The 27,623-nt window shown below is 47.5% G+C and overlaps 1 protein-coding gene across 1 annotated transcript in view; it reads left to right on the top strand.

Annotated features, from left to right (window-relative positions):
- The first annotated feature begins 5,204 nt into the window (after positions 1 to 5,204).
- The window catches only part of AVL9 (AVL9 cell migration associated), a 397,244-nt gene continuing 374,825 nt past the window's right edge, over positions 5,205 to 27,623 (top strand). The window contains exon 1 of the mRNA XM_078688247.1: positions 5,205 to 5,600. Coding sequence (XP_078544373.1) covers positions 5,490 to 5,600 — 111 coding nt within the window. The 5' untranslated portion in view covers positions 5,205 to 5,489. The remainder of the gene's footprint in view (positions 5,601 to 27,623) is intronic.

The raw sequence follows: 27,623 nt of genomic DNA, 5'->3' as shown, positions 1-27,623 counted from the left end.
TCTATCACTGGCGCCACCATGGCGGTGCACGTACTCAGCGGGGGAGGTGCAGGCCTATACACCCTTTAGATGTACTCAATGGACATGCCAGTTCATGTCCCCTCTTACAGTCACATTGCATCATCCACCGTACACCGGCCGGAGCGGCCGGGCCAAGGACGGTCGTGCCGGCCATGTACACAACCGCCGTGCCCGGCCATGTACACAACCGCCGTGCCCGGCCATGTACACAACCGCCGTGCCAGGCCATGTACACAACCGCCGTGCCAGGCGGTGTCAGGGTAGACCAGTGGGAATGATTGTCTATGTGGGACAGGATACTTAGCAGGGTGAATGTCTGGCACAGGCAGTGACATTGTCATTGGCGACCCCTCTTGGAGCGTGTGGATGGCGCTCCAACACTGCTCTCAGCCACTTCCAGCCTCGGCCGGCCCCTCCGTCTCTGAGGTGGAACAGAGGCAGCTGGGGGGGCAGGTTGTTGATGGGCCACATCCGTCGCCAGGGGCACAGGTGGTGGTGGCGGCGGTGGAGGCGGAGGTGACGGTGGCGGTGGAGGCGGAGGTGACGGTGGCGGTGGAGGTGGAGGTGACGGTGGCGGTGGTGCTACGACAATTGGTGGAGGGGGGGGGGTTGTTCCGGCCAACCCATTCCCTCCACATCGTTGCCTGCTGGCCCATGATGTGCACTATCTGGCCAAGGAACCCAGAGATTTCGCGCAACATGTTGGTGTTGTCCACTGAGTCCTGGTGTGCACGATCAGCGTTTGCCTGGGACCGGTCGTATGACGCCTGGCACCTGGCAAGGGCTTGTAGGGACTCTGCCACTGGATGGGGTAGCTGTCCTTCCTCTGTACGGCGGTGTGTGGGTCGCCTGATTGGCTGATGTCCCGTTGCCTCTCTTTGTGGCCCACTCACCCTGCTTGGGTGTGAGGCCGATGGACCAGCGTCGTGCGCTGGGTTAGGCTGGGTGGCACAGGCAGGAGTCGTGGTACTGGTGGTACTGGTGGTACTGGTGGTACTGGTGGTACTGGTGTTACTGGTGGTGGTGGGGACTGTGCAGATCACAGAGGCAGGTGTCGCTGGAGTCACACATGCGACGGTGGTCAGTCCCGGGAGTCCCTGTGAGCCAGATGGCCTTGGCTGTGTGCTTGGTCCCGCTCCATCCTCCGCACCGGAGCTGCCTGTGCCCTCGTCACTAGAGAGTCCTGTATGTGTGGGAGGCGAGGCTGGCGGCCGGGTACTGGTTTCCCCAGTCAGTTCACGATCACCTGCGGGACAAGATAGAGCTGGTCAGTAATGTGGACATTACATGGTCATATAGATTTGTAGACATTTCTGTTTCCTGTCGCACACACCCCACACACCCCACCCTCCACCACCACCACCCTCCCCGTGAACATGGGGGCCTGTTGGGAGTTGTAGTTTGGGCCTCTCACACACCCCACCCTCCACCACCACCACCCTCCCCGTGAACATGGGGGCCTGTTGGGAGTTGTAGTTTGGGCCTCTCACACACCCCACCCTCCACCACCACCACCCTCCCCGTGAACATGGGGGCCTGTTGGGAGTTGTAGTTTGGGCCTCTCACACACCCCACCCTCCACCACCACCACCCTCCCCGTGAACATGGGGGCCTGTTGGGAGTTGTAGTTTGGGCCTCTCACACACCCCACCCTCCACCACCACCACCCTCCCCGTGAACATGGGGGCCTGTTGGGAGTTGTAGTTTGGGCCTCTCACACACACCACCCTCCACCACCACCACCCTCCCCGTGAACATGGGGGCCTGTTGGGAGCCATGTACATGTTTGTGAGTTGGTGTCCAACTTGCATGGGTTGGGGCGTAGGAGATGTTTCTTCTCAGTTGTGTGAGCCTGACCATGTCGTGCTGATCGTGGTGCTTGGTTTGTACTTACCAGCCTCTTCTCCTTCGTCAAGTCCGTCTAGGCTCTCTGGGTGTAGTATCACCAGCCCATTCTGCTCCCAATCGGTGTAGGGTATGGGCTCCGGGGGTGTTCCACCGCCAGTAAGAATGGCTCTTGCATTGTTTTTCGATCGGATGCCCTTCACCCTGGTCTTCAGGTCATGCCACCGCCTCTGAATTTCATGCTTCGTCCTCGGCACAGTCCCCGACGCATTCACCCGAGTGACGATCCTGTCCCACATGTGGTTCTTTTGCGCCACGGACGTCTGCTGGACTTGGGCCCCGAAGATGTGGGGCTCAACACGGATTATTTCATCTACCATTACCCTCAACTCGGTCTCCGTGAATTTAGGTTTTTTTTGGGGTGCCATGGTGTGTGGTGCTCAGTGTGTGAGTTGAGTGAGTTGGGGGGTGCAGGTGTGTGTGATGTGTAGGAATTGTGTGGTGGGTGTTTGTGTGGTGGGTGTGGTAGGGTGATGGTTGTGTGTCTTCTATGTGAGTTAGCAGTATCTCGATTTGGGCCTCTTGCTAGCAGCAATGCTGTGATGCAAAGGATTGTGGTAGTGTGTGGGTGTCATTTTATAGTCGTGTCTCAATGGTTGTTGGCAGTCAGGTGGTAGGTGGGCGTGTTGACTAGTGTGCATTATTGGATACTTGGGACGTGTCATGGTGGCTTGTGCTTGGTGTTGGTGTATGGGGGGGCGTTGTCAATGTTCGTATATTTGCTTTGGACTTGCGGTACACTTTCTAACATTTGTTTGACGCTAGGGATGTTGTGCGTGTTGGCCTTCCGCAGTGATGCAGTGTTTATCGTTGCATTCTTTCTGCCGCGGATGTGGATGGCTGTGCGTTACGTGGTACGGGCGGATTTATCCTAATTGCGGCCACGGAGTATTCACAGGTATGGCGGTACATGTGTTATTTTCCGCGGTCATTTCCGTCCGCGGCGGTGGTTGTTCATTGGACTCCGTCCGCCGCGGACGGAGTTGGATGTGTTCCGTCCACCGCGGACGGTGTTGGTTATGATCCGTCCGCCGCGGTCGGAGTTTCGTGACATGATTATCCTAATCCCAACCGCGGAATCTCCGCGGCGCTGCCGGGAGTTGAATTTCCACAACCATGGCGGACAGTACCCATTTCCGTCCGCCATCCTAATCGACCCCCAAGTTTGCTTTGTTAATGTATCAAATGTATTTTTAACATGTGATAGAAATTGTACCTGCTAGTTCCGTTTTACTTCTTTTCCCTTATACTGTTTATCCACTTGACTACGTCGTGTTGTTTTGAATTATCTCCTTCTCCGATCGCTTTTTAGAATAGTTGTGTTGCCTTTCTGTGGCTAGCGTGATGCGTCACAATTTGTGTGAACCCCAAAAAGCTGACTTTTCCTTTCTAAAATGGCCGTCTTCAACGTGCGCGTCACGTCTCCTGTTCTGAGTGCCTCGTGATCAGCTAAGTCAGAGTTCATCTGTTGGGCACATACGTCATGAATTCCGTTGAACACCTCAGGGGGCCGACTCTCCGAAGATTCGTTGACAGTTATAACGGTATTCCTTGCTTTTCACTGTACATATTCTTTCTGTTTTGGTAAATTTCTCATCACCATCCTATTTCATTAATATTTCCTCATGTTTTTCATTTTTTTTAAATGTGCCATGTAATTTCAATTTCACTTTGAAACGTTTTTGGTTATGTTCCTGTTAATGAGGTGATACTATTCTTTATAAATTCCTTTTCGTTATTTTTAAGTAAATATTCTTCCATTCACTTTCTTTTTTTAACCGGTTCATATAATTTTTCCTTGAACTGACTGACCTCCTTATTTCTGTTCTTCTTTTCTTGAGGTTATTTCTTTTACCTATTTTTCTGCGTGGATTCACGTGTTGGTGCTCGTCGCCATAAATTATAAGGATACTCCGACTCCAGTAAATACTTGTGGAAAACTTATTTATTATAATTTCACCAACACAGGCTCCGTGGATGCGGAGCGCACAGAACACCTCAGCTCTGCCGGCCACCAGCTGTCAATTGTCAACATTCCAGAAGTGACAGCTGGTGACGTAGAGGGCAGTGGTACGGTGTCCGTAAGAGGACACATAACAATCATAACATCAGCTGACCTCTCCCTAGCCACCGCCCCACGCTTCCACAGAAACAGATCTGGTGGAAGGACCTTCTCCTACCTTGCAGCCAAGACATGGAACGAGCGGCCCCTCCACATCCGGCGAAGCCCGACACTGGTCCATTTCAGGAAAGACCCCAAGACCTGGCTCTTCAAATTACCCCAAGGGAGCTGCACCCAGACCTTCCCCTCATCCCCCAAGTGCATTGAGACCCTAACGGGTGAGTAGAATGCTTTACAAATCCCTGAGTGATTGATTGATTAGAATTAAATCAAAAATCTGCTGTGCACACTTCAACTGTCCCTATTTCCAAATGAGGTCGTACACTGCTCGCCCCATGATACCTACTACATCGACCATCATGCTCCGGGGTCACACGCTCATGGGACGAGCAGTGTGCGACCTCATTTAGAAATACTATTTATACAGGCTCCCTTGAGCCGGTGGAGGTGACAACCTCGAAATTCCGCACCTGCGCGCATAAGAGGTATCTGGACCTACGAATATTTTCGGCAGCCCATGCAGCAACCCCGTGCACACGCCTAATCCCTGCTGACGAGCGTTAATGAACGCGAAACACGTGTCCAGGGATGGCAAGCACATCAGTGAACACCCTCAAGATTCAAGACTCGGGTAGAAGCGCACCCGCTGATACCTACTACATCCACCATCATGGTCCGGGGTCACACGCTCATGGGACGAGCAGTGTGCGACCTCATTTGGAAACACTTCAACTGTCCCATTCAATTTAATGGTGCCAGAAACTCAAGCTTTTGTTTTATGGACTAATCCATCTATGATATAAATTCAAATGAGAAAAATATTTTATTACATTTGAAATCTTTTATATACTTCTGAGATTTATTTTTGATATGTAAGACTTGTAAAAGTTAACGTCATTACTCCGGACCGAAATAGCTCTCAGGGTGACGTGCAATTAACCTGCTGTGATGAAATGCTCGCCAAGCTAAAAATCGATATTGAATTACATTTTACTGGCAAAGTATCTAAACATTTGTTTGTTTACGGCACTACAAGGGAAAGCTCCTGGAACACAAAGATGGTGGCTTCTGGCTTTCATTCGTTAAAGGCAACCTGATGACCTGAGTATTAGTGCTGACGCTCGACGACGCACCCTGACGTCAGAGGGTTCTGAATGGAGAGAGGGAGGGGCGTGGCTAGAGAGCCTGCTCCCTATGCTTATGAGTGTGTCACCGCTTGCGAATGGAGGAGTGCGCCTGCGCTCCGGCTCACGCTGTGTTGCTGCTGCGGGCTCGTATCTGACAGCTCAGGTAGACCCAGGTGCCCGGGTCCTCCCCCGTCTCCTTTGCCCCTTTGTGATCCGCTCGTTTACTCCCCTCGCAGAAGCGCAGCCGAGCGGCAGAGAGATCTCCTGAGGGGCCCGTGGGAGGGGATCCGTGGGCATCCCCAGCATCACCTGCCATGGAGAGCCAGGAAGGTAGCCGGCAGGAAGAGCAGCTCCTCCCGGGCAAGGGCGGCCCCCCCGTGCTGCACATCGTGGTGGTGGGATTCCATCACAAGAAGGGCTGCCAGGTGAGCACCTACCTCGTATCTGCGCATTTTCACAGCTACAGTGAGAGACAGGGACCACTCCGGCGTATTTTGAGAGGATTGGGACCTAATGCGATGTTGTTAGACTGATGGGCGCTTTCACGTGGCTGACTGTTTATGGTGCCACTCAAGAGTGAGGTTGGCGTTGAGGGTGTGAGACTCATTCCTAACGACTTTGGTGCTGAAAACCAGGGTTCGAGCCTCGGGGTCGTGTCCACATCCTGTGATTCTGGACAAATCACTTAATCTCCTCATGCCTGAATGTGTATTGTAAATACGGTGCTCATGTAAAGCGCTCCAATACCTTCGGGTCGAGTTCGCGCTATATAAATATGCAAAAACAAACAACAACAAAAAACAAACCCACCTTTTGGCTACTTCTGATTAAAATTCAGCTTCACGATGGTCGGTTAATGGTTACACGGCCACTCGGTTCGTCTCTGCAGCCTCTAGTAGTAATAACCGTGTTTGTCAAATAGCCAAACGATGAGGCCTGTTCTACTTGTGTAATGTATGAATTGAAGACAGTTTTGTTTGGGAACTAATGGTGTGTTGTTCCATTGTTTACGTAAGAACAACTGGTATATGAGACAGGTTCCAAAATATTAGTCTTACGAACTGATGCATGAGTCGTACGTATATGCAGATGATTGTAGTTTTCATTGCAGGTAGCTGTTTTCGTGTTTTTACCTGACGCTCCTGTTTATATAAATATAGATATTATTGGGACACTTGTCACCTGTCTGCCTTTTTTTATTTTTTTTTATCTCAAAATATTTTTATTGAAAATAAATTTGACATACAGACAGTTTGTCACAATTCTTGACTTCTTAGACCAAAATATAATGTCTGGCTTGTGGTGGAGCACGAGCGAGAAAGAAAAGATAGAGAGAGAAAAAGGGGGGGGGGTTTATCGTTCCAGGTGGGCGTCCAGGGCCGCCCACATGTCCCCTCTGGCCGTGTGATTCGCCGGGTTGTGGTTGGCGGTAATGTTGTCGGCCCCTCGTAGAAATGTTACCCAGTTGAACCAACGTTTGCATGAGGTGATGGTGATCGCTTGATGGAATACAAAATTCATTTAGTGATGGCTAATCCCTATAGTACTGCAGCCTTCATATAGTAAGGGCTAACACATCATATGCTAAAACTTTTCATGTAGTGATGGTTAAAGGTGATGTACTGCAGCGTGCGTGTGTTGATGGCTAACATTTAATTTGTCTACATTTAGTGAGCGCTAATGCTTAATGTGCTTCTAAGGAACTCTTTCTCTCTCAGACCACTTGCTGGTCAATCCCTCCCCTGTGATATGTAAACAAACTCTTAAACCAGGGTTAGAATGGGAAAGAAAATAGTGGCAGGCACCAAAATAAAAGTGGGCCCCGTTAGCAAATGAAATAGTTAAAAGAAAAAGGTAGCCCACGGCTGCAAAGCACAGTACTTTTGAATTTCTAAAGGCACGCTATATAGGTGTTTTGCATGGTAAGAGAAACTTCATGTGTTTGTGCTTGCTGCAGGTAATGTTAGTGGTAGTAACAACTGATTTCAAAAGAGGCTAAAACAAGCACCCAGTGAAAAAAAAAAAACGGGCCACAAACTGACCTATGAGACCAGCCCTTCTGCCACGGCCAGATTGCCCTAAAGGCCCATCAGTTACTGCGCAAACTCACTAACTCTCCAAAGCTAGAATCAACACCAAAATTCCACCCTAATATCACCACCCCAAGCACTATGACGTGGAATACAGGTAACGTAAATATCTGTGAACATCTCAACCATTCCTCGTATTTTCAATAATTGTGCTGCTGCCTGTACTATTGATATTCATGAATACTGCAACCATTCCTTGCAGTAAACAGAACACGTGTATGTAGTATGTTGTTATGTGTGTCTACATGTCTAACCATTTTCCACTCATTGATCATCAAGCCAACTTGAAGGCGTATGCATACCTTTAACTATTTTTATGTACCGTTTGATTCGCAAATATGTGCAGCAAACTTATAGAAATGAAGGTGTAGGATATGTAGTGATGAGCAATAAGACACACATAAGTGAGTTCTGTGAAGTGGTGGGTACATCATACAACCCCTTAGGATTCGAGGGCTTTTAGGGACAAGAGCTTTCCGTGCTAAAGATAGGGTGGATCAGGAAATCATCATGGGAATCCGACCTTTTTTAGTGTATTAATGTCATTGGAAATGGATGGTAGTCAAGTTAAAATAGGTAGGTGGTTACTCCTGGGTGCTGACACGCATGACATTGGGTGGTGATGATTAGGAAGGGATCTGCTCTTTTATGACAATGGTCAACTAGCTGAATTGAGGCTTTTTTTTTTTTTACAGCTCCCTGACAGAGGGAGCAGGTGAATCAATTCACTTTTGTGAGGAATTTCTTAATAAAGTAATGTTCTGGATTCTTTTAGTAAAGTTGCATGGAAAGTTGCAGATAATGTAAGATACATATTCCATATTATTGTGCACTGCCTACAAAAAACTATTTGTAAATTTGTTACAAATTGAAGGGTTGAAACTCTTTACTAATGATGTTGCTGAGTCCACCTGAGGAGAGGTCTAGTCTGTCGGGCATTGTGAAGAGATTGCATTCTCATCAATTGATCTGAAATCGGTGAACAGTGTACTCATCAAAATGTATCATTCTCCCTGGTCATGCTGTCCTGGAGTTAGAATCTGTTGCCGTCCTATCCCTGTTAGATATGTGTGACTGGCTGATTGAATAGAAATCTAAGCCACTAGAAAAATATGGGATTAGAAAATGCAAGTCTCTAGGCAAACGTAGGACTAGGAGAACCAATCACTATGAACCCTCCAGGTCAGAAGTGCAAAGCCACTTGAAGCGCTTGTGATCTGGAGATCCATGCTTGCATTGGACAGGGGATCCACTGCACTTGAAGTGCATGGGACTAGGGGTTCCTAACTTCTAGGAGCATAAAGAACTATAGGAGCCAAGCGGCCAGAAGTGCTTGGGACTATGAGAGCTAAGCCACTAGGATGCCTGTGCCACTAGCGGAGCCAAGCCATCAGAAGTGCAGAGCACTAATGTAGCCAAACCACCTGGGATCAGGACCGCCAGTCCCCTAGAAACCCTTAGGGGTAGGAGGGTCCAAGTCACTAGAAGTGTACTTCTCTTTCTGCATTCCATCTTTTGTAAGTCGACAAGCATGTTTGTATTCATTTTTATTAAGAAACCCTAATGGCCCGTGTCCTCCAGCATAGGCCGAATGCTCCACCTTACCCCATTGTAATAAAATGTGTTTGCACTGCCTTAAATCCCAGTGCAGGACTGGGCTGCAGTTGATTGGTGGCGCTCCAGAGGTTGACCCTCTGCTGAAAGTGACATTCCATGTTATTCTGGATTGCTGGCTCCTCTCTTGTCAACTACATGTGTACAAAGTATGTGGGGGTTCAGTGAAGCGTTTATGAACCATGTGCTTGGTGTGATGAGAGTAAGCAGAAAGGGTTGTGTCCACAATTGAAATTCATACATGGTGATAGGGTTATAGCAATCACATGCATCTCCATTGATTAGCTTACACTGTTTAATATATTTAATGCACCTTAATGCACCGTTTACTATAGTAAAAGTCGGTTGATCTATCGCTAAAATAAACTACCTCCATAGCTAAACACATGCCACACACTCTTAGGTGGCTCTGAAGATGAATTCCTCGAACAGGAAGCTCCGCAATCTTCGCACGTTGTCGGGATTTAATACATATTTTTAGCAAAGCCATGTGTAGACAACAAATGAGACCACAAGATAATACACCTTTTCTGAACGCAGTCGGTTATGAGGTCCTGCTAGAGATGACAGGAGGAAGATTGTGCTTAGGGGATCGATATGTGATGATGGGAAACACATACTTTCAGGAGGCGGGGAAGTGACCTATCGATCTGTACAGTAAACACGTGGTGTCACGCAGCCTGCATGTAGTGCTCAGGTTAAACACAATCTTTCTGATATTTACAGTGAAAGCGAAAGCGGTTTCTGGTAGTTTGCACTCAGACACGTTAATGTTGTTTCGTGTTGGTGACTTTCTCTGCCGGGCGAAGAAAGGATTCCGTGGTGTGGGTAGCGAGACGGATTCAGTGGAACGAGATGTCTGCTTGGTTACTTTTACCTTTCTCTTACTTTGCTCGTTAAAAGATGTCAGCAGAGTTGTCAGGCTGAGCATCAGATATTTATGTGCGCTCCATATTGTACATGCTTCAGCTTTGATCAAGAGAAAGCTCCGACTGAGTCTGTGTGCTCTGTAATTAAGCAGTAACTGACTGTATGTTTACTTTCTCCACCCATGCATGTATACATGTAGTACAGTGACGTGCTTTTGGAGCCGATGAGTACTGTATATTCAGCCCAGATTCAAAGTACAGTAGTTCCACAGTGACTTGTCATGTTTTTGCGCTTTCGAGCAGACGTCCAGGGTGTGAGTTAGGGGAGCTCTGGGAAGTTCTACCAATGGGTGTGTGGCTTGCCAGAACCTCATCTGGGCTCTTCACGAATTTGTGTTGACTTTGGGAAATCGAGACAATGCTAACTACCGAGCCATGAACAAACCTCCTGTCTTTGGAGCAAGGGATGTTTTATGATGAGTTCACTTTCTGATTCCCTCCTCGAAATGTCGGGCGGGGTAGGGGAGTGAGGTTGGTGTTGTAGGACTCAGTCTAGTTTCAGAGAAATAGTTTTTAACGCTCTGAGCCCTGGACCTGTGTGGTACGGTTGATCCTTTCGCAATGGACTGTGTCCACTTAATTTGAAAGCTGGAAACCAACTATCTTGCTAATAAGCCTGCCTCTTTACTCTTAAGTAGCACAAAGATCCATTTCATAAAATCATTTAAGATGTACAAGTCCGAACTACATAAGTGATAAATCTTGTACGAGTCGCCTAGAAGCGGACCACAAAGGTGAAACGTCTGACTGTGTAATCTGCATGTGCAGATGTAATGTACCACTGAGGAACCTGTGCCGAGTGCGCAGAAGTTCCCTTGTCATAATTTCAACTTTTAAAAGTTGTTCCCAAGTCTTTCAGAAGAATGGTCAGGAAAATTATACAGCAATAAGTTGAATACCACACAGCTGTAAAATTATAGGAATTCATGAACATTTATTATCTGCACTTTTAAACGTGCATCTGAATGACCAGGATATAAATGTTGCATAAAGTGTGGGGAATTGCCTGGTAATACGATGTGTAAAAAAACAAACAAAAAAAACATTCTTTTTATTATCATACTACGAAAAAAGAACTGCAAAGATATTTTTCTCATGTGTAAACTCCCAAACTGTGCATGGAGATCGTTCTAAGGCCCGAAAACTTGGTTGCGTGACTATGCGTTCTTAAATCGCTGCAGTTTACAGCTTCTTTGCTGCATGGTCAGCGACTAGCTGCCGCCTCCCCCCCCAACCGGCACCCAACACCCAGAAACGTGGACACAAGACTTCTTTACTTTTTGGAAGGCGGGCGCTAGTCTCCCGGCCGTATTTATTAAGATATGAAATTAAAAAAGGTTTTAATTGCATGATCAACAATTTATACAAAAATCAGCAGGACATTAGATACAAGTTTTTTGTCAACAAGTTTGAGAGCCTGACCTTAACAAAAACTCTAATACATGTTGTTTCCTAACCGAGTCTAACATCCTCATCTTGATTTTTGTACATTTCTGGCCATATGGCAAGGTCACTACCGGTGTCAGGTCCTACAAGCTGCGCCTCCCCTAGAGACGTGCGCATGCGCAGTGTTACCCCGGGAATTGCCCGGTCTACGCCCTGAACTCCATTTACCCACTGAAGGAGGGCCCTTACTCTGCGCCATCCGGTGACGTCATGAGTCCACGCGCGCGGGGTGGCTACCAGCCTAAGGAAAGCGTGAACTACTCCTACCCGCGCTCCTTTGCAGCATCAATTACCTTGCCCCTGGAGTTCTAGGAGTGGCCCGCAGGCCCCTCCCCCTGGGCGGGAACCTCCATAGGATGATGCCCGCCCCCTCAGACCTCAAATATGTGCTCACCGATAATGACCTTACCGCATGCCCCATACCTAATAAATACGACGACCTATGGGAAAAAATTCTAAAGGACAGCTACACTGGCTAATAAATAACAGCATCACCGTACAACTACAAAGGGAAAAAAGGCCTAAAGACACTTGGCATCAAAGACAATTACTTCACACACAGTTTTGCTAAAAGGGGAAACAATTCCTAAACAAAAGCATCATCAAAATATACCGACAGATCCATGTCTACTACCATGAAAGACATGTGGACAGTACGTTCGCAAACTTACCATTAAACCAGACATAAGAATGCCACAAGACTTTGTTCCAAGGGATGGTGGGTGGGAAAACAAAGAAGCCCCGTGCGCGGGGCACACAGTGCTGTGGGGGAGCGTCCAGGGACAAGGGGGTCTCCTGGGCGCTCCCCACCTCTTTATTCTCAAGGGGCCAGGCAGGGTGGGGGCACGCCCCCCCCCCGGCCCGCCCCTTCTGTAGCCCGCCCCCCCTGACCCGGACCTTCTTCCTGGTATCCGGGTCAGGGAGGCCGCCGGCCAATCGGTGGTGGGTCGCGCCCACCAGGGCCCGCCCCCACCACCGAGAGGCACAAAAGGAGAAAGGGGGTGAGACGGTCGCCGCGCCGCCATGCGTGCGGGGGGGCCGAGGGCCCCCCCTTTTCACATGGTCAGCGACTAGCTGCCGCCTCCCCCCCCAACCGGCACCCAGCACCCAGAAACGTGGACACAAGACTTCTTTACTTTTTGGAAGGCGGGCGCTAGTCGCCCGGCCGTATTTATTAAGATATGAAATTAAAAAAGGTTTTAATTGCATGATCAACAATTTATACAAAAATCAGCAGGACATTAGATACAAGTTTTTTATCAACAAGTTTGAGAGCCTGACCTTAACAAAAACTCTAATACATGTTGTTTCCTAACCGAGTCTAACATCCTCATCTTGATTTTTGTACATTTCTGGCCATATGGCAAGGTCACTACCGGTGTCAGGTCCTACAAGCTGCGCCTCCCCTAGAGACGTGCGCATGCGCAGTGTTACCCCGGGAATTGCCCGGTCTACGCCCTGAACTCCATTTACCCACTGAAGGAGGGCCCTTACTCTGCGCCATCCGGTGACGTCATGAGTCCACGCGCGCGGGGTGGCTACCAGCCTAAGGAAAGCGTGAACTACTCCTACCCGCGCTCCTTTGCAGCATCAATTACCTTGCCCCTGGAGTGCTAGGAGTGGCCCGCAGGCCCCTCCCCCTGGGCGGGAACCTCCATAGGATGATGCCCGCCCCCTCAGACCTCAAATATGTGCTCACCGATAATGACCTTACCGCCACAGGCCAGCATTGTTAACCGACGATCTGGCCTCCCCCTGCCTTGACCTACCCTAGAAAGTTCTCACTTTAGCAAAACCTTTCAACCAGGCCCTGACATTATCAGACCAAAGGACCCTTCCTTCCTCCGTCAAATGGACTCCCCTCACCAGGTAGAATTATGCACCTCAAAATACACCCATGTTGGATCGTCTGCAACCGAGGGGGGCTTGAAATAATTTGTCCCACTGTGTGTCGATCCTCTTTATCGAGTGATTCAACGCCCTGACCGAGTCCGCCCCTCGCCCCTGCCACCACGGGATAAGTTGAGACCCTACTACTGTGCCACCCGGGCAAGTCCTGAAGACCCACCCACAGTGGAGATGAACTCATCAATGAGTATTCGCCTCCCAAGTTTGGCCAAGTCAGTCCCCCCTAGGTGAAGTATCACCACTGACGGGGGGTCGGGCTGCTGAGCTAAGAGTCCCTGAAAGAAGTTCCTGAACTGACCAAGGCACAGTCCCCCAAACCAACTCTTCCCTTTCCCGCGTCCAGCCTGTTGCTTGTGCTGGCACATTGTAGCACCTCCACTTCTGGTGATGAGTTCCTCCCCTGCGTCACAGGTTTGAGAAACTGCCAGAACCAGGAAAAGACCAAGAAAACCTGGGTGACAATTCCCACTTCCACCCTAGGGAATGGGTAGCACTTACACCTGCCCGCAATACTTGGGCCCTTGGTGTCCTCTTTCTCGACGTATGCTTCCCTTTTGACGTCCACCCGCTGCTGATGTTGCGGTGTGGAGCACCCCTCCGATATCCGCCCTGGACCCAGCCGTGACTGACGTAAGCATCCCTTGAGCTGTCCACCTGTTGCAGCTGTTGTGATGTGGAGCACTCCAGATGTCCACCATGGACCCGGCCATACATAAGTGGAAAAGATAAACACAAACCATTAGTGTTTCTGGCGATAACTGCTGTACACGTGCTAGTCTTACATTGCCATCACTTGCTAAGTTTTAGATAAGAGTAGCGCCAGCTGCATACTCATTGACACTTCCGACTGTAAGCGTAAAGCATAGCCTCAGTTTGTGTCCCATGTAGTGTGACCGAATTAGTGTTACGGAGAGTGCCCTGTAGAATGGCCTTTTCATTAGGAATAATATCCCGTGCGTAGTACAGTGACCCAGTGGCAGTGCCACAATATCCCGTATGCAGTACAGTGACCCAATGGCAATGCCATGGCACATTTATGGCTACTAAAAATTCCGCTGTAGACCAGGACATCACCTCCTATTCCTTATTTTCCACCCACGCCTTTAGGTCATAGGGTCTATGCTAGAAAAGGCCAGACTGTTTGCCAGTGCAGCATCTAGGGCTAAAAGGATTAGCACAGCCCTAACTATGCCAGGCCGTAAGCTGACCCAAGGGCCTTTTACGCTCGCCACTTTGGCGTCTGGTCAATATCATCCACGGCAACCGTACATGATCCCACGCATCTCCAGAACTATGTGATGCCGCAACCAGGCTCTTGGGCACCTTCTGGGTGTGACAGCAGGGTGTGTCGGATTATCAGGACCCCCAAGTAATCTTTCTACAGGCTCTAGGCCCTGTCTCTATGCCATTTGTTGCTCCCCTACCTCTTTACTTATATATGGCTTTGGTACACCCCTAAAGCTCAATGTATCTGGTGCTAAATTACTGTGTGCTATATAGGTTTACAGACTGTAATTATTCGCCTCTAATCTCATTATAGGCTCCACGTATACTGTGCCAATGTACTTGTGTGTTAAATAGGTTCACTGACTGTAATGTCATGCGATTAGCCTCGTAAAGGAACTAAACGATGTGTATTTGTTATACCCTGTTCTCTTTCCATTTACTCATTCATGAAATTATAGACTGGTAAAACAAGCCGCTCTACATTCCTTCAAGACTTAGCCTGAAGGCTGCACGCGATACAGCTACCACTAGGATAGCTTTCTAATAATGTTGACTTTAACCTACCATGAAGGGTCGTTTGGACTGGTGCAATGTCCCCCCTTGAATACTGAACAGCGCCTCAGATGTTGATTCCCTCACAATGAAATAGGTCCCTTGCTTGGCTTTCTGCTTTGGCTTGCAAAGGAATGTTGGACCTGGGAAACTGGCTTTTACAGTCTCGACAAGCCCTACCCTTAGATGTGCGTTAATCCCCAGGAGGACCCCAAGAGAAGGGGGTATACCTTATTCGTGAATAGTTCCACGATTGTTCTAACTATCCCCTCAGCAGACACCAATCATTGTAATTCTAGAGTGTCAAATTTGACTTAAGTCACTGGCCGTTCCTTGCGTGAGATAAATAAGCCGGCAAGTGCCTGGAGGACATCAATAAAGAAGCCCAGGAATTTCACAAAACAAACTGTGTCTAGCTCAAACCGTTCAGAAGTTACAAAATTGCAGCAATAGATGTTGCCTTGCCATCAAAGGACCTAGCTGTTGCTTATTGCTATATTGAAGTGTCACAGCCCGTACTAATGAGATGGAACCTGTGCACAGACATGGGAAAACAATGTCGGAGTTATATTATCAGTATCAACAGTTCTAGTTCAGCATGTTTGTCAATATAAACACTTACTAGCATTTTTGAGTGTTAGGCAACCCAAAACAAAGACTGTGCTCTCTTAGTAACATGTATATACAACTTTTAGCACATACCCACACAACCCAAAACATTTCGTTCCTGAGGGAGGGTTGAGGATGGGAACACGAGGGAGGGTTGTGGATGAAAACACAAGCCTATGGTTGCCGCTGACCATGGTCTCATAGTGTGCTTTACTCCGGAACACCAGTGATGTATAATTACCTGATCCGGTCTAGACATGGTCAGCTTCCTACAAACCTTCCAATAATCGCCCATCCTAATAAGCGATTTATTATGCCCTGCCTCTAAGTAGATTTTCTACTTTATGACCATTCCCAGCAGCCAAACTCCACATTTGTAATGCTTTTGTGTAGCGCTCGTGCTGTCTAGATGGCTTCAGAGCGCTTACTGTACCGGTCTGGCCAGCAGCAGTCGTGGCCATGGCCTAATATACACCCTCGGATGCAAGTAAGTTAACGGGAGTGTCTGGTGCTGGAAGAAAGAGGCATGTGGTGAAATCAAGACAACACTACCTTAGTGTCAAACTCAAAGCCGTCGAGGCGGCCGCTTGTTGTGGGGACTATGTTTTGTTTGGACGCACGAGGAAAATTGAAAACTTATAAATGTAGTGTGTCAAAACTGAAAAAGTGCCCTAGGGAATACTTAAAATGGGAATACTTCGTGTGAGAAACAATACTAAAGTCAACCCTACCATGCTGGAACTAACACACCTCTGGTCGGCCAATAAAGAGTGCTGTCAGTGCTTATTTAGAGTGGAGCAGTTAGTATAGTTCCGCTGCAGCAAGTCTATTCTAAAAAACAGGCTTTGTGCTTATAGCATGGCCTGCATAATTTATGAGGCCGATGTGTTCCGTGTTAAGTTGCACACGGCCTTTCCTCCTAGGGCAATTAGACGACATGTTCAGATGGAAAGGGTTCCTCGTAAGACAAACATGCTGATTCTTGGACATCATGGATCAAATGACTTATAATAAGGCACCGCAGTTGCTTTGAATAGCAAAAGCCACAGACTGATGCAAAGGGAATTAGGTTAGCAAAGTCAACCAGTCTGACCAATGTTGATGATACGCAGATATCACAGATTAATGGGATATAAAACTACTGCATACATACAATATTTTGTCCCTACTCATACGTTCAGATTTGCAAAAAATGTTGCAGTGCTATGTGAAAATCAGCTCTGAATTGTAGAAGGAACCAGCTACTGAACCTCACTGCTTGGTCCATGCCATGGTCTGTGCCTGAACCCGGTGAGTGTGCATGCGCAATATTGAGAGCATTGACATAGAAAATAACACTGGAACAAAATACACATTGCAGCAAAGGGTATACCACGCTAATGGGAAGGTCTTCCATATTTACAGCATGTGAAACTAAACAATCGCAAGTGAGCCCAGATCCTGGACTAGAAGTTTGGTGACAACCCCCACCTAACATGTTTATTACTCTCGCAAAAAATCTCAACAGTCTCCAGCTGTGTCACTAAATACTGCGTGTATGTTTACAAATCAATGTCGCACTAGTCGCCAGCAGTTAATTTTGGTTACGTATTGACCTACTCCCCTGCTGCTTGATAATAACAGGGCACGGAATGGGACTGCGAGAAGCCTAAGTTTCATGGCTAATAGCCACAGTATCATGCGTGAAGTTATGACACACATCAGCTTGCAGGGACATGCCGTACAATGCATCTGCGATTTCCAACGCAATTGCAAATCAAACAAATATATTGGCACCAAATGGGCTTAAAAAATAAAAGTGTGCTGTTATAAGGCAAAAAAGGCTTGGAGTGCATTGCACTGTGTTTGCCCATGCCTTTGCATCTTGGCGTTACAAGTGTAGTCCACTTTGCCAATAGAGTGTTTTTGGGTGGGAGGGTCCCTTAGAGTGTGCTCGTATTTTGCAACCTTCAGCTTTAGTCAATTGACCAGAGTGCCTGTGGGTGGAGGTGATACTTCACACATTATTGTGGCATTAAAAGAAGCGCGTTACAACTTCTTGCAAGCAGGTGCATGGTGCCCATGACAGACCGCACCAATCAGAGTGATGTGCAATGATAATCTTTTAACAAATGGGCTACAGGTGGACGTCATTTTTAAGGGTGTGGAAGATAAAGACATCCCAAAATAACATACACCTCTTCCCTCTCAAAGTGTCCACGTCTCTCCTTTTATTATGGATACTTTCCTAAAACTTTGTTTTCGTAAAACCAACAGAATGCATTATGGGTGTGGTGGTTGGTTTGCTTCAACGGACTAATCTCAACGAACAGCTCTGCTTTTGTAGCTGAAATGCCCGTAATCAGCTTTCGTGATACCCCGCAGCGAGAGGGCCACCTTGCCGTACACTTTAAGATTGCATAACTACATTGTAATTATGAGTGCTTTATATAAAAACAACAAATTTAATAGGTGCAGCAGTTTCTGCTTTTGTATTACTATAAAAGTGTTGACATCACCCCCATCCGATATGCAGAAGGCAAACTCAGCACATTCATGCTCTAAGCATCCCACCAGCTTGAGCAGGCATGGCTCCTCATACAGTCCCCTCGTCCACTCAGTTACATTAATGAAACTAAACGTGTTCGGCCTGAATGTAAATTGTATCCAGGTTTCCATTATAGTTGGCTGGCGGTGGGAAGAGAGCAACGAACCACGCTCATCTGCCTCTCGGTGTAGAGCCAAACCGCCTGAATTCAGCCCCACCATTACCTTCCTACTGGTCACTTATTAATCGCTGCAGAGCTGTGCTAAACAGCCTGAAAGTGCAACAACGAGCTATCTTGTCAACCGTAAGCTTGTACTGCATCAGCTATCAGATGGCTTTACATAGCACCAGTTACGTCACATGAGGACACATTCATTGCGTTAGGCACAGTGAGATTAAGTGGATTTAGCATAATCACACCTTATTTAAAAACTGACCTGCTTCATAAAATAATCAAGCTTTCCCACACAATATTAACAGAGTGTGGCCTCCACCTAAGACACAGAATCAGTTTACTTTAACAAAAGCCCCCGAATGGTCTCCCATTCGTCTGCTGCCGAAGCAGACCCTGTTTCGCTCCGTGAAACGTACCTTGCGCCCGACAGGCAACCCTGGTCGAACGATGAACGCTCGCTCCCTGTGCCCCTAGCTCCATCGCCCACAGAACACCGCTCGGCTGGGATCGGACCCTCAAATGCAGTCGCCGATCGTGCGCTCCTGCTCCCTTCGTTCGTTGTGGGTTCCGACCGCCCCTGCTTCGCTCCGAGGAAGTTTAACCTGAACAAAAGGCAAGAGAAGAATTAACAAAGAAGCCCCGTGCGCGGGGCACACGGTGCTGTGGGGGAGCGTCCAGGGACAAGGGGGTCTCCTGGGCGCTCCCCACCTCTTTATTCTCAAGGGGCCAGGCAGGGGGGGGGCACGACCCCCCCGGCCCGCCCCTTCTGTAGCCCGCCCCCCCTGACCCGGACCTTCTTCCTGGTATCCGGGTCAGGGAGGCCGCCGGCCAATCGGTGGTGGGTCGCGCCCACCAGGGCCCGCCCCCACCACCGAGAGGCACAAAAGGAGAAAGGGGGTGAGACGGTCGCCGCGCCGCCATGCGTGCGGGGGGGCCGAGGGCCCCCCCTTTTCAATTGTGCTCCTAAACTCTAGTCCTTCATTTGAGATAAACACATAATTTTCTTTAAACTTGGCAAACCATTTCTGGTCACTAAATTTCACTATCATTGCCTCATTGAAGTATATGAGACACTCTTGAGGACTGACTTCCTCAAAAATCCTTAAGTGCTTATGGTTCTTCTGTCACCTATTCTTAGGCACCAATCCATATCCTGTGTAATAGTAACTAGTTTATACATATTTTGCCTGATTTTAGGCTGAAACACGATGGCTTCCTGTGTTGGGTGTCGCTGCAATTTAATTTGAGCAGTCCAACATTTATTTATATATTATTACTACTGTTTCTAGGTCCCACATTTTGCCATGTCGTGCGGCATTGTCTCAGTTGTGTTTCTCCTCCAATAGGTTCAAGTTTGCTGCTTCATTAACTCTAGCTTCTTCACCTTATATTAGGTGAGATGGTGTGGAACGTTAACTCCTGTAGAGAAATATTCCTAGTCCCTAGAAGTTTCAGGGGTTATGATGCAGTGTGGGCTGCTAAGATTCTCTGTGAGTGAATTAAGCAGTGGGCAGAACACTGTTAAACCCTGCGGCCTTGTTCCTGATCTGATGTTACTGACAGGGCTATTGTCCCTAGTGCCCTGAAGTGTTCATGGTGTCTCTACTCCCTTGATGGCCCTTCACTCTGGTCCACATATGATACCGATGTTTGGGACTGTGTTTCTTCCTCCATGAGCTGCTATCCATCAGAAGCAGGACCACAACTGGAAAATGCCCAGATCATTACCTTTCAGTGACTCGAAGCACATCTTCTCTGCTCACTGTTATCCACTTAGGCCCCTGTTGAAGCTGCCGGACCCATTTCTGGTTGTATCCTACTGGAGCAACAAGCCATTAAATGACCACCCTTCTTCAGAGGAGGTGCTCCATGTCGAGGTCTGTCTGCCAGCTTATATACTTTTGATTAAACACCACCTTACGTTAGCGATCGTTAGCCAAGCTCTACCCTTGCACCATCAGTGGGGGTCTGTGGAGATGTCCTATAGTTGCTTTGATTCTGAAATCTCATGTATTATTCAGAAAAGCACCTTTTCACCCTACTGTGACATAGGCTACCAGACGCACATAAAGAGATTTCTGTAATTAATGGAGGATTTTACACTTGATTATCTTCAAGCTCGCAGGCCTCAGTGAGTCCCCCTGCCTCCACCACCCCAGGCCTGCTATTCTCTGGGCCTGCCTGGTTTCTGTCTGCCGCACTCTCTCTTTCTTTAGCAATGCAGTTAATCTATTGTTTCTTCTCTCTCGCTGCTCAACATTAGTGTAGCAGAAAAAGTAAATAATCCAGACCATTCCTTAATTTACGCTCATTTTGCATTCCCCAGAACTGGCTCTAGTCCTTCCTTCTTGTCGATGGAACTCTTGTCAAGTACATTGACGTCCACTATCAGGTGACATTCGAATCCACAGTTTATTTATTCTATGACAAATGTTTCTGCTGCGCATGTCAATAAAACATAAACCGGACAGCTTCTTAATAGGTTCGTCTTTGCAGTTGGCCACCTGATATTCTTGTTCGCGCTATATAAAACTTTATAAATAAATAAGATAGACAAGAATCGTGCATTTTCAAACACTTTGTAACCAAAAGAACCTAGGAATGTTTATGTTTCAGAATCACTAATTTGAACGCTGATATGATCTGTGGCCTGATCTTCAGTACAGCAAATCGCATGACATGGGAATCGCATCAGAGGAAATGGCCTTGTGGCTGCTGGCACAGATCTCATGTTTATCAAGACGCTGTGCAGTGTTGAGAGAAGAGATGACGTTTCTCTTCCGTCTGGAGCAGCTGCCTTCGACCATGTATCAGCCCCTGTGAAAGGCAGTAGCCTTAATCGGATGAGTCTGTAGAATGTGGAGAATGTTTGTTTCATATCCTATGCCACCCTGTCACACTGGTGAGACTTTTTACTGGCCGTCGAGAGCTTTCTAATCAAGCCACTAATAATATTAAGGACATGGGGTCACTGTCTCTTAGAATATAGTGTGTGAATGGCCAGGAGGAAAAGAATAGAGCTGATTCACTTACACATTATGGGCTCAATTCACAAAGCATCCGCAGCATCAGGGATGCGTAGGGGACAGTGGAGCCGGAACTATTTTTAGAGTGGGGGTGCTGCCCGCAATGTTACATCACTGAAGTCTTAGCGACTGAGGAAAGACCCAAGAGGTTCACTAAGAACAGGTATAGCAATGAGCCACGCCCATTCTACCGGAGCGTGGTAAGGATATGGTATGTAATCAGGGCTACATTTTGGAGAACATTACTGCAAATGTATTACAAAATCATGGCGTGGTAGCCACTGTCATGTAGACAGCACATTTTCCATTGAAAATGCCACCGAATTCGCACTGACATGCAGTGGTATGGATAAAACTATATAGCACTACCAATATTGTGAGAAAATCTGGAGTTAACAAGTAGTTATCGTTGCACATTTGTACATCACCAAGTTAAGTGTTTTAATTTGTTTTGATCCTACTAAAATTTTTGTTTGCATCACACTTCAGAATTACAAAAATGTGCTTCCTTTGTGCTCTCTTAACTGCTGATATATTTTGACATACTTGTACAGTTATTTACAGGTATGTGAATGTTGTTGTGTTTAATAAATAAATAGACCAACAGCAATTTGGCAGAAGACATTGCCTGACATTTTACCTCTGTCTTTGAAGGCACAGCCAATGTAAGAGAATAAAAACAAAATTTAAAGGAATCTTTATTGCTCATTCACCTTCTGAACTCCAGCATGATTATTATGTATGATTTTTAGAACCCCCTACTTCCAGCTACTATGGTCTCGCTCGGCATGTCTATTCTTGGCATAGATTTATGACTCACTCTTTCGCAAAATTCACAGGCGCATGCATGCTTTCCGTAGCAATTTCAGAAACTAAGGGAGATTACATGTTTTTTATATAAATTTCTGGGGTCGGGCTGTTTTCTCCAACCGTATGTATGTAGAATCTCCGCATTCCAGAAAACATGCATTATATATGGGGGGTTAGGAAAATTGCCAGATCTGAAAATATATTTGAAAACCTTTTCCCCTCGAATTGGTTCCCTTCCTTCTTGCAAATATGAGAAAATGGGTTATATAACTTTCCGACACATTTTCCGAAGTAATTATAGTAGGGTACTTTAGGTTTAAGTTTTATGGTGCTGCCAAATGGAGAAAATCAATCTAAATTAAATCTCCAACTATCTCCTCGCCTCTTTGCACCGGCAGCAAAGATTGACTAGGACCAAGTACTACCATGATTTCTTTACTTAATCCGAGTAAAGGTATTTTACAGTTCTAGTTTTCCTATGAACTTGGAGAAATTCCGTACGCTGGGAACATTTAAGAGTTAGTTCTAAGTGACCTGATTCTCACCGCTTGCATGTTTATTTTTCATGTGTTTCGGAGTAATCAAGTCACTGCTTGATCTAAACATGAAAATGCAATCAATACTCAGTTGAAAATATGTGTATAATTCAAGTAGACAATGTGTTTACTCTGGCAATGGTAGACCTGGCATCTTTTGGTCTGTCTTTTTTCTTCTGACCTCCTGCTTTTTGTGGTACTCTGGATATTGTATATGCTGGTTAAGTGTTTCTGCACACTTTAGTACTGCTGATCAGTACTAAAGTGCAAGTGCTCCTACTGGAAATTGTGTCACTGATTGGTATATCCATGATTGGCATATATGATTTACTAGTAAGTCCCTAGTAATGTGCACAGGTGTGCCCAAGGCATGTAAATCAAATGCTACTAGTGGGCCTGCATCACTGATTATGCCACCCACAGAAGCAGGTGTCTCAGACCTGCCATTGCAGTGTCTGCGCACAGTTTTTACTGCCATGTCGACCTGGCAAGTGCAACCACTTGCCAGTCCCAACCCTTCCGTTTTCTCACATTTAAGGCACCCCTAAGGTAGGCCCACGGTACCCCCTTGGGCAGGGTGCAGTGTATATGAAAGGTAGGACATATACTGCTGTGTGTGACATGTCCTGATAGTGAAATTCTGTGCATTTCGTTTTTCACAATTGAACGTCTGTCTGTCCCATAGGCTTAACTTGGGAGTTGCCTTGTAACCTTTTACAAGCATAACTCTCCATTAGGATAAGATAGAGAAATGGTGTTTAGCGTGCCTCCACTCAGAATTTTTAAAGTACATCTTTAGTGAAGATGATTTTTATGTTGTGTGTTTGAAAATGCCACTTTTAGGAAGTGGATATTTTCTTGCTTAACCATCCTTTATGCCTTTGCCTTTTGTGTGTTCACTGTCAGGGTTTATAGTGACAGGAGCAGGGGATGTGCTTTCACACTTGACGGACACAAGGGGGTTGAGGTGTGTCCTGCCTTTCCTGGGTGACTCATAGCTAGGCTGAATAGACCTGGCTACATTTAGAGTAGTGGGAGGAGTTGTTGCTGGCACACGAATGGACTGTGGCTGCCTCTCTCCAAGCTCTCCCCACTAGAGACCCCCATTTCTGACAGCAATATTTGTCTGTATTGTCTTACAAATTATTTAATTTGTATTTTATTACATGCGTGAATGGCTTTCCATAATCGGACTCCGAAAGTTAGTAGGGGTTGGGGAGCATGCAGACACAAATGTAATTAGTAGACCCATGTCTAATTCTAAACTTGCAGCAGTTTTGGCTTATTAGCAAACATCTTTTAGGAAGTAGGAAAGTCGCAAATCCCAGAAACCAATTTACTGCTAGCTAAAAAACGTGGACTGGCCAAAGGTATCACACATGAGATGGAGCAATTTGGTAGGCTTCTGTGAGGATGATGCTTTTTTTGAGGCCTTGCAATTGGTTGTAAACTCCCCCCAGATACAGCTGTCTTGGTGTTAACCTCATTTTCATAGGATTTCTTTATTTGACTACTCATTGAGCACTCCGCTGGGAACTCTGACCTATACACACCCAGAGTTGAAATTTATCATACTTTGCAGATGGTCAGCATTTGTACATTTGCTTCCGCATATGTAACATAGACTGCTCACCTTGGTTGTATGTCAGAATATTGCATACAGAACTTTTGTCTACATAAGTATAGTGTCCAAAATATTGTTTATAAATATATTGTCCCACCAAGCTCAAATCTTCTTTAGGCTATGCGGCTTTTGATCCTAAGTCGAGCTATTGGTCTCGGGCTCAATTCCCACCGATGCGTCTTCTGGATTCGACGAGCTAAAGAAGATTTGAGCTTGTTTGATATTGATGACGCCCTGAAGAAGCCCCAGGCCGGATGGCCATTTAAGGTGGCCAAACACGTGTTGGCTGTTTGTCACATTTGCCAATCCAACTAAGAATTCTTAAACCACCTTCATATAAAGATTTTTCACCACGAAACCAGCATATTGGAATTTTTTCTGAATCAAAACGACTACGTATACGTGTCCAGTCATCTCATTCATGAATTATGAGTTTGCATTCTTAACTCCAAATTTTGCACCTGTTAATTTTGTGAGTTTTGCCGAGAAATCTCCAGGGTGAGTGCCTCCACATAAAACCATTTCTTAAGTCTCGTCAGTGGCTCCATACTGGCAGGTCCTGACAGGTTTTGTACATGCACCAAGACTAGGACCATTAGTTTAATATTCAGTGTTATTAAGGAAGATGCTTTCGGGCAATCTAAAATATATCTGAAAGGATAACTGGAAGTACAAAACATGAAGCAGTGTCAACTTTAAGTCCCTGGCTGTCTCCCTACTATACCGACCACAAAGAGTGTGGTTACACTGCACAGCATTGAAGCCTCTTTTGAAAGTCCTGTCACACTGAAGTATGACGCAAAAGGTGCCTTGTCTGCATTCCAAAATATATGTGGAATTTCCCCGTAGCTGACAAATACTCTAGTGAAATGGGAGGTACCCTGCTGTAATACACATCTAGTACCATTTCACACACACGTAGGGCTGCTCATCTTGGCTTTCCCCCTTAGCACAAAGTGGGAGATTTCTGTCGATACAGAAAACCTAAAGAGGAGCAAAAGTAACCAAAAGCAAATAGTTATCCTGTAGTTTTCTCATTCAAGGGAAAATACATACAGGGTAGAGACTTATTACAACACGTTATCAATGTCTGCCATGTTTTTTAATTTAATGCGAAAACTTTTAACCCCTTAATTGCTGGGCGTTTTCACCCCACTGCTGAGCCCTTTATTGGGACAGTCCTCAAAACTACCCCCACTGGGGCAGAAAGGCACTATTACCACTTTTGATGCGGGGTATGGCTCTATGCCAGGATAGGCCACATCCTCCTTTTTCTTGTTTTGGCACCGTTTTTTAGGTCTCGCACCTGCGACCACATGGCAAAGCCATATCGCAGAGCGAGCCTATTGTCGGCGGTTCTGCTTCCAAGGAGAGAAAGGAGACAGGAGATGGGCACGCGCAGCCGGCATCGGATCAGGTCGCGCGCGTGTTCCCCATCTCCTGTCTCCTCTTTCTCTCCTTGTAAGCCTCATGCACTTCTCGCATACACACACACAGCTACAGCTTTTCGCACAAGCATGCACGCAAACACGAGCGCGCACACACAGAGAGACACACGCACACACACACACACACACACACACGAACACACACACGAGAGACACATGAGCGCACATACATGCACACACACACACACGCTGCGAAAGAGAACAAGGACCAGTGCGTCCCTCCTACGCACTGAGCGAGCGCGTGCCCGCCCGCCGCGAAAAGATAGACCTTCCTTTGTTTTGTGCTGCCGCGGTCGGCACTAACTAGGCGCCTATGGAGCCCCCCCAGCCCTTCTGACCTTACAGGGCTGCTCTCCGGGGACTCCCTCTGTGGCAGCAGCACTTCTCCTGCGGGGCTTCCATGGACTCCTGGGAGCCCCACACTGCCATTGGGGTTCAAGCACGCAGTACTGTAAACAGTCTGTGCACGGAGTACGGGGCTCTCCTGTTTCTGACTTCTCGGCCCTGTAGGAGGGCGCCGGACATGAAGGAGCGGGCAGTCCTGCAGGCTCCATCCGCTGCGAGGTGGGCTCGGCTGGGCGTGCCCTGGGCTGATGAGGCGTGCCCCTGGCGGGGGCGGTCCCGGCCTGATCTCTCATCGCTCCCAGCAGCCTCCCGCGCACAGGCTGAGGCTCCCGACTGGGTGCATCGGAGCAGGTCGGGCCTGGGAGTTTCCAGCAGGTAGTGAGAGCTGCTGGGCCTGGGGAGGGGGGTCACAGCTAGCAGTGGCGAAGGGGGCAGCAGAAACCTCCAGATGCCTGCAGCACTTATTCGTATTCGTGTTATTTATCTTTATAGCGCCTGAAAGTGTGTGTTCTGGCTAGTTGCAGAGAGGCTGCAGCGTGTAACTTCAGTCTGCAGCCCTCGCAGCTAGACGGAATCCTAGGGTTAATAATAAAAAAACTACAACGGTCCACACCGACCCATGATGCCACTCGAGGCAGGTCCCAGTCAAGTCCGGAAGTTCGCAGAAAGATGAGCTTTTCAAGGAAGATCACCTGCTGGAGTCTCGGCCGTCCCTCGACGAGGACTGTACTCTATGTGGGTTTCTGTAATGTAATGGAGATCAATCAAGTCATAATTTGGAATAAACTGCAGATAAATATAGGACGCAATGGGCCTTTGGTGGGTGTGGGCGCCACAGATACCGGGTGAGACTGCCGCGCTGCTCACTGCGCTGCTGGGAATCAGAAACCAAAGTTGACAAGTGTGAGGGCAAGGGGATGAGGATATGACAGTGTGGGCGAGTGTGAGGCGACGTGGCCGAGAGGGAAGGTGGGGGTGGCATAGAGATTGACCAATGTGGGTGAGTGGGGTGAATGTGAAGTGGCCTGAGCGAGTGTGAGGGCGACATGTACGAATGAGTCTGGCGTGAATGAGTGAGAGGGGGGGTTAGTGAGAGTGGGGTGGGTGGGTTTGAAGGCAGAGTGGGCACCATAGAGGATCTTTGTAGACTTGGGTGAGGGCTGCCCCTTCTGGAGCATGTGGGAATATGCACCGAGTGCACGGTGGGACAACTCACAAGGTTTTTGGGCATTCTGGAGATTGAGTTCAGTTTGAGCACTTTATGAAGCAAGCCTGGGCAATCAGGCACCCTATAGGGCATGGAGGCAAGGGGAGCTAGGGTGAGCATACTCATGCGTCTGTGGGTGCATGGGCAAGTATTAAGGCAGGATGGGCACATTACTGGGTATGTGGGCAGAAAGACAGGTATGAGGACAGGGTGGACACTTCCCACTTTTTGTTTAGATAAGGGACAGTATGAGACCACGGTGAATGGACACCCAACTTATGTGGTCTGTTAGCATGAACGCACAGGAGGGCACATGAGACACTCTAGTAAGTCTGTGGCAATCACAGCAGGGCAAGAAAGGGTGGACACTCTCCA

Source organism: Lissotriton helveticus, chromosome 4_1, assembly GCF_964261635.1.
Source record: "Lissotriton helveticus chromosome 4_1, aLisHel1.1, whole genome shotgun sequence".
NCBI lineage: Eukaryota > Metazoa > Chordata > Amphibia > Caudata > Salamandridae > Lissotriton > Lissotriton helveticus.
Note: the sequence above shows the minus strand (reverse complement) of the source record. Positions and strands in the feature narration are given on the sequence as shown.